We start from the raw sequence: 7,949 nt of genomic DNA on the forward strand, positions 1-7,949 counted from the left end.
AGATGGCTATCACTGCATATTCCAGCGATCATGGGCATTTTGTCTGTCCAACGCCCAATCAGTGGGACTTGTCGGGGAAACTGGTGAAAACCCTCCCACCCTTAGAGGAGGTAACACTGGAACGAAGCAAGGCTTAAGTGCTGAAGAGTGCTTTGCCGCATACGGTTGGCATTCAGACAGCAAGAAAAGCCATGCTTCAGAGTTTGGATGATGGATTTGGCAAGTTAAATGAGACCAAAGAAGTTGTTCTTGCATGTCTTCTGGATCCAAGGTACAAACATCGCCCCTTGACTCAAGAGACACTTGCTCAGGCCAAAACGTGGCGACAAGAGGAGACACAGACAGAAGAAGTGGAAGAAGTATACACTGACATTTCACCAGCAGAGGAGGGAGACCCATAAAGGAGGAGAGTACATGCAGTGCCAAGTTTTATTGACCGCTTATATGACAACATGCTTGCTCCTTCAACTAATGAGGAGGACCTATCATCAGAAAATATCCTGGGGGAACTTGATAGGTACATGAGGGAGACTGTTATTGACAGAAAGAGAGGCAATCCATTAGAATGGTGGAGAATGAACAGCAGCCGCTTCTAGAGACTGGCAAAATTTGCTTGTCAGTACCTCTGCTGTCCACCCTCCTCAGCGCCAAGCCAAAGAGTTTTCAGCACAATAGGGAACATCTATGAGGATAAACGAAGGTCTCTAAAGGGAGAAAATGCAGAAAAGCTGTGCTTTGTGCATTACAACTTGCCCCTATTGAACTGGACGTACTAAAGAAGGAATAGCAGTACAGTTAAACAGCACCTTTGTTTTACCAGTTTATATGTGAAGCCTTTTAATATAAAAGTTTACTTTATTTTAAGTTTAGGTTATTTTGAGATTTTTAACAAGTGTTCTATTGATATTTATACGTTCCCTTGTATAATGTGAAATATAATGTCCACTGCTGTTGGATAATATTTGTTTTATTGTAAGCTTTTTTAGGTTATTGTGATCTGTTGTTCTGTTTTTTACATGCTCTGATGTTATAGTGTGGTGTGCTAAATAAATGTTGATAAACTTGTCTATTATTTACATTTTTTAAAAATCAGTGAATAGTTCTGATAGTTCATGGTGTCTAACAGGGAGACATGAGCTTAAGAATGTAGTGTTTTAGCTGTGAGTAATATTTTTGAATTGTTTTCTGGTGGATGGATTTATCGGCCATCGGCCTGCTCTAAAGTCTTTATATCGGGATTGGTATCAAAACGTCCTTATTGGTCGGGCCCTACTGTGAACACACCAGACCTCTGTGGCAAGGCATTTGCCACTTTGTTGTGGACAATATACAGAATAATTTTGAACTGTACCTTTAAAGATGTGTTATCTGGGTTTACACTGTACAAGAAGGAACTAGTTGACCAACTCTTTTTTTATGCAATCTCATCCTGCTATTAACTAAATTTTATATCCATAAATGCAAAGTTACTAAGACTATACCCTCCTACATCAGCTTCATCAAAGAACTATATAATGGCACTCTTTCTTCTTCTTCCAACAGTAAAGCCCTGAAAACAATGTCACTTTGCTCTAAATTTAATATTTTCTTATAAATTACATGCTTCCAAATATTTGTAATTTTCCTGTTGTATATACAACCCCAGCTAAATGTTTCCATTAGGTCTCATAATGCTGTTTGTTATTTGTTATACCACTGCAATGACAAGAATAAGGATTTGAAGAAGAAAAAAAAAATTGAAGCTCGGTGTGCAGTTCCTACCTGCTTCCTTGTGACCCAGACAAAGCAGTTAGCATAACGAATGAATGATTCATTCATTTTCCTAACCGCTTAATCCAATTAAGGATCGCGGGGAAGCTGGAGCCTATCCCAGCAGGCTTAGGGCAAAAGGCGGGGTACACCCTGGACAGCTCGCCAGTCCATCGCAGGACCACAGAATGAATGAATGAATGAATGAATTGTCTTGTTTATTATTTATGAGTCAAACAGCAGCGAGAAGTCGAAGCCAGACAGACGTTTTTCTGCTTTCTAAAGAAATTTATTCCGTAGTTTCTAGAAAGAGCCTCCAGGTCCAGGCAGAGGTCCTGATGGAGATTTTCACAATCGCTTTGTCATGTTGGCGTCTTAACATAAATAAAACTTCAGACATTTCCAGTGCAGCGAAACGCAACGCAGAATAATCATGATCAGTTTTCAGAATTTATTTGGACCAGAGACCCCCACGCCACCACACAGAGACCCCCACGTCACCACACATAGACCCCCACGTCACCACACATAGACCCCCACGTCACCACACAGAGACCCCCACGCCACCACACAGAGACCCCCACGTCACCACACATAGACCCCCACGTCACCACACATAGACCCCCACGTCACCACACAGAGACCCCCACGTCACCACACAGAGACCCCCACGCCACCACACAGAGACCCCCACGCCACCACACAGAGACCCCCACGCCACCACACATAGACCCCCACGTCACCACACATAGACCCCCACGCCACCACACAGAGACCCCCACGTCACCACACAGAGACCCCCACGTCACCACACATAGACCCCCACGCCACCACACATAGACCCCCACGCCACCACACATAGACCCCCACGCCACCACACAGAGACCCCCACGCCACCACACAGAGACCCCCACGTCACCACACATAGACCCCCACGTCACCACACATAGACCCCCACGTCACCACACATAGACCCCCACGCCACCACACAGAGACCCCCACGTCACCACACAGAGACCCCCACGCCACCACACATAGACCCCCACGCCACCACACAGAGACCCCCACGCCACCACACAGAGACCCCCACGTCACCACACATAGACCCCCACGTCACCACACATAGACCCCCACGTCACCACACATAGACCCCCACGCCACCACACAGAGACCCCCACGTCACCACACAGAGACCCCCACGCCACCACACATAGACCCCCACGCCACCACACATAGACCCCCACGTCACCACACAGAGACCCCCACGTCACCACACATAGACCCCCACGCCATCACACATAGACCCCCACGTCATCACACAGAGACCCCCACGTCATCACACAGAGACCCCCACGTCACCACACAGAGACCCCCACGTCACCACACATAGACCCCCACGCCACCACACATAGACCCCCACGTCATCACACAGAGACCCCCACGTCATCACACAGAGACCCCCACGTCACCACACATAGACCCCCACGCCACCACACATAGACCCCCACGCCATCACACAGAGACCCCCACGTCACCACACAGAGACCCCCACGTCACCACACAGAGACCCCCACGCCACCACACAGAGACCCCCACGCCACCACGTCATCCATCTGATTTAACATGAACTCCAACAGCTGCGTTTATTAATATGAAATTAATCAGAGACCAACAGGAAGTTTTTAATGCAGCTGATGTTTCTGGGATTTGGCAGCGTTGGCAGAACCGTTCTTCTTGGTCTCAGCAGCTGCCGCTCCGTGCGCTGAGACAGAATTTACTCCTTTAGAGGAAACTCCTGGAGTCTGAAAGGAAGGAAAAGGAAAGTCCTGCGATGCCTCCAACATGCGTGTAGCAGCATCACGTATGTCCAGCAGCCAGGAGAAGCTGTCCGACTGATTCTCCGTCCCGTACGGATCAGTTTACCTCCACGTGTCCTCTAGAAAGCATCTGGTTTTCCCATCCGGCCGCCGTTTACTCTGTGAGGCCTTTAAAGTTGGGTCCCGTGTACGGCGGCAGCGCCGTCTGCTGGCTGAGAAGTTTGTCCATGATGGCGATCTCAGCGTCCCTCTTGTCCACCTCGTCCATGGGGGTCCAGGACATGTCGTGTTGAAGTTTGAACGCGCCGACGAACGAATGAGGGCAGCTCGGTCCCCATTCCTGCAGAGGAGAGGCAGAGGAAGCTCAGACCGGTTTGTTCCGGGTTTATTTACAGATTAATAATCATCACCGGTTGCTGGAGCTTTACACATCCACATAAAGTTATTATATAACAAGCTGGAGAGGTGATCATGTTGATATTTACAGGCAAAAATAAGAGTTTTAAATGACGGCAGTGATGAAGAGGAAGATGAAGACGACGAAGCGACTGATCTGTGTCTTTAATCCAGTTTAAAATAAATCTGGCCTCAAGTGTAAAACTGAGCTGATCTGTTCGTCACGACAGGAATTTCATTTAACATTTGATTTAAACATAATTTTATATTTTCTGTGATCGAAGCTTTTTTTTGTTTGAAATTTTCAGTTTTCCAATGATTTCATTTTGTTTTTTAATTAAATTATTTAATTCTATAGTAATTTTTCATATTAAGGTTTTATATTTTATTATATTTTTGTTCAATTTTTAATTCAAACTTGAGTTTTTATTTTATTCCATATTAATTATTCTATTTTACTGCAGGTTTTTTTTTCTTCTCATTTTTACTTTAAGGTTTTTAATCATTTAATATTTTATTTTTCTCTTTTTTTTATAATTTAATTTTTTTATATTTATTTTACTGGAAGTTTGCATTTTCTCAGTTTATTTTATTTAAGCTATTTATACTATTTTATTTAATAATTTTATCTTTCCACTTAAATTTTAGCTTTTATTCAGTATTTATTTTTTCATTTTACTGCAAGTTTTTCTACATTTGTCTTTAGTCTTTTTTCTTCTATGATTCGCGGAGCTGTTCGTGTCCAGTTTTCATGCTTGAGAAGGAAAGCAGATCTGATGCTTGTGGTCCAGGAAGGACTGGAGGAAGACCACGGGGTCTCGTGTCTGCAGCTGACGGACACGTGGAGGAAAACCCGGCTGCTAGTGAGACTTCTGCAGGAAAGACCCTGCACCGTCTAACTTCCTGTGGAAACAATCTGTTCAAGCATTTCTGCACATTTTAGCTGAAATCTTTTAAGTTGTGCCCTCATACTGATCCTCGGAAACCTCAGAAGGAAAAAATGCATGAAATTCCATAAACTGTTTGGTTTCCGGTCAGATCCGACCTGAACTGGTCGTGTGGCGCCATCTGGTCATTTATCAGCTGTGTTACATGAACTTTGAACATCAACATCACGCTTACAGGCATGTTGTTGTGTTTTCGGTGTGTGTGTGTGTGGTTTCGTGTGGAGCACCAACCTTCGGGGAAATGATGGAGAAGTATTTCTGTCCGGACGGCCGCTGGTAGAGGTAATACATGTTGCCCGGCTTCTTCACGATGTTGCAGGCGGCGTGGTGGAGGTCCGCATCTCGTTTCGCCTCTTCCAGCGTCTGGAAAAGAAGAGACGTGAATGTTTCCAGTTGCACCTGAGCTGCAGCGCAGCCGACGCAGGTGATGATCGTACCTTCCTCGCCTGCTCCTGCAGGTACCGGATCTGGTCTGCGATCACCGTCAGCTTGTTGCAGGCGTTGGCTTTGATGAAATCGTCTCCCTGGAATGATCACAAGCAACACGTGGTCACCTTGTCCTGGGAGGAAGTTTCACTCATATCAACACGTTTCTAACACACCGAGCGAAAAGTCCGACGTCCTGACAAGATCTTAAAGAAAAAAATGGATCAAAAAAAGGTTAAAAGTATAAAATCTGTTTCATCAGAAGAAATAAAAGAATCTGCAGGAAGTAAAATAAGATCAGACGGAAAGTGATCTACATGTCAAATGTTCTGCTAAAACATCTTCAGTCACTTCAAGTCCTGCAGGTTTCCCTGCTCCAACACACCTGACTCAGGTCAATGGGTCAGCTGTGTTGGAGCAGGGAAACACTGAAAACCTGCAGGACTGGGGCCCCCGTAGGACCTCCTTAAGCCTCATGTAAGCACCATGCGGGTCTGAATCCACACCTTCTGCACTTGCTCCGCCAGGGCCACCAGGTCCATGGGGTCTCCCACACGGTTGGTCTGGTAGGAGCTGACCAGTTCCAACCCACTGGGAGCTGCGCTGGTCTCAACCAGCGTCACTACAACACACACACACACACACACACACACACACAGAGAGTTACATCACACGTATGTGAATGGAATCTGCCACGGCTGCTGCTATTACATTATAACTAGTGATCCCAGAGGGCACGAAGTCTCCCAGTAGTCCCAGTTTAACATGACACTACCAACTTGTTCCAGTATGAATCCAATCAAACTACAGCGTTGACATGGTAACCGATGTGATTATTTCATTATGAAAGAGAACTAATGAAATATTTCAGCTCCAGACCGTTTTCACCAACAGGAAACCTACTTTTATATAAATATATTAGTAATATTAGTATTTTTCACCAACAGGAAACCTTTTATATAAATATATTAGTAATATTAGTATTTTTCACCAACAGGAAACCTTTTATATAAATATATTAGTAATATTAGTATTTTTCACCAACAGGAAACATACTTTTATATAAATACATCAGTATAACATCATGATGTAAAACTGCTTTCCAGGAACTGAACATGTTGTGGTTATTTCTTTAACCAAACAAAAGATAATAAACTGTCTCGAGTCTTACATGTAAGAACTGAGTAAAGAGTAGTGGAGTGAAAAATAAATAATTGATCGCAGATTTAATCTCTGCTTTCTGATTCAGCATTTCCAATGAACACAAGTAGACAGTCCAGAAACAACTTGGACTGTGTCGAGAAAACTGCAGGAACTTTAACCCTCTGATGGTTTTTCAGGCTGATGGAAAAGCTACAGCCGTCTCTCATGTTGGAGCAAAATGATTCTGATACAGTCATGTAACACCTGTAACAGAATCCCCACGTGGACATTTCTCACACTTTTAACCTGATATCTTGCCTGAACATGTCAGATATCAAGTCTCCAAGCAATACTGAGATTTACTGGGAAATGCTTTACATATCAGCAGTCACGCTTAAAGTAGCTGTTACATTAAAAACTGCCGGAATAATCTATTCCCAGTAAATTTAGTGAATCACGGTTGTGTTGGTTTCCTTATATAGGCTCTTATGAATTAATTATGTTTCTTTCTCCTGTCTGTAAAGCGTCTTGAGACGGCATTGCCGTGATTTGACGCTAAATAAATAAAGTTTAATTGATTTAAGTTTATGTTAATTGATTTATGTTTATGTTCATTCTGAAGGCAGCTCGACAGGTTACCTCTGGTGGTTTTATCCGGCTGATTCGGTAAACTGACAGTCTTGTCCATCTTCTTTTATTCCAATTTGAACTAAAATGTTCCTATTCAGTACTAATTAAACACTAAAACTGAATAAAAATTAAAACTAAATCAATTCTAACACCGCCTGACACTCCTGCTCGTCTGCTTACCGGTTTCGTAACTTGCTATTTATATACGGAGGGTCCTCAGGAGTGTAATAGTAGTCCACATTAATGCCTGAATAGAATTCTCAAACGTAACATTTTATTTGGCTCATAAATGCGAATGATAGAATACACTTTTATCCATTTAGAAGCATTATTAAAGTTACACCGAAAGATCTCAGTTATTGTAAATATACAGAGAACACGACTTTGTTATATTTTTCAGGCACACGGACTAGAGCCTCACAACAGAACATTTACACCACATCTGTTAAGTGAAGCTTTTATAACTCTGTTAATATCATGATGTAACATAAACTACATCATACAATCGCTGTGTTGCAGTTTCTTAAATTGTAGTTTTACAATATCTCTCAAAAACGGTAAAATGCTTTATTAAATTAAAGATTTAACGTTTATTAAACGCTTTTCTTGCTCCCAGAGAAGCAGGTTGTTACCTGAGATCCTGCTGCAGAAGCTGCTGCAGGCGGAAAAACGTGCCTAAAGTTTGGTAACATTAGCGAGAACACGTGAGAATCACCTGAGAGATTCTTCCCTTTCATTAAAGAAAAGGCTGAATTTACAACAGTCACTCAAATAACTGGAGACTTAAAAAAGGAACAATAACTAAAAATTTGCAAAAATATAATTTAGTAATATAAGACAC

The 7,949-nt window shown here is 43.0% G+C and overlaps 1 protein-coding gene across 1 annotated transcript; it reads right to left on the reverse strand.

The window, feature by feature from the left end:
* Nucleotides 1-3,319: 3,319 nt before the first annotated feature.
* On the reverse strand, nt 3,320-7,270 carry cUnh1orf50 (chromosome Un C1orf50 homolog). The gene is made up of 5 exons (XM_079242767.1): nt 7,118-7,270; nt 5,842-5,957; nt 5,347-5,433; nt 5,141-5,272; nt 3,320-3,906 (listed from the first exon to the last, which is right to left on the reverse strand). The coding sequence occupies exons 1-5, from the start codon at nt 7,164-7,166 to the stop codon at nt 3,721-3,723; spliced, it is 570 nt and encodes a 189-aa protein (XP_079098893.1). The 5' UTR covers nt 7,167-7,270; the 3' UTR covers nt 3,320-3,720.
* Between the last annotated feature and the right edge of the window lie 679 nt (nt 7,271-7,949).

The sequence above is a fragment of the Telmatherina bonti genome (assembly GCF_933228915.1).
Source record: "Telmatherina bonti genome assembly, chromosome: 6".
Classification (NCBI taxonomy): Eukaryota; Metazoa; Chordata; class Actinopteri; order Atheriniformes; family Telmatherinidae; genus Telmatherina; species Telmatherina bonti.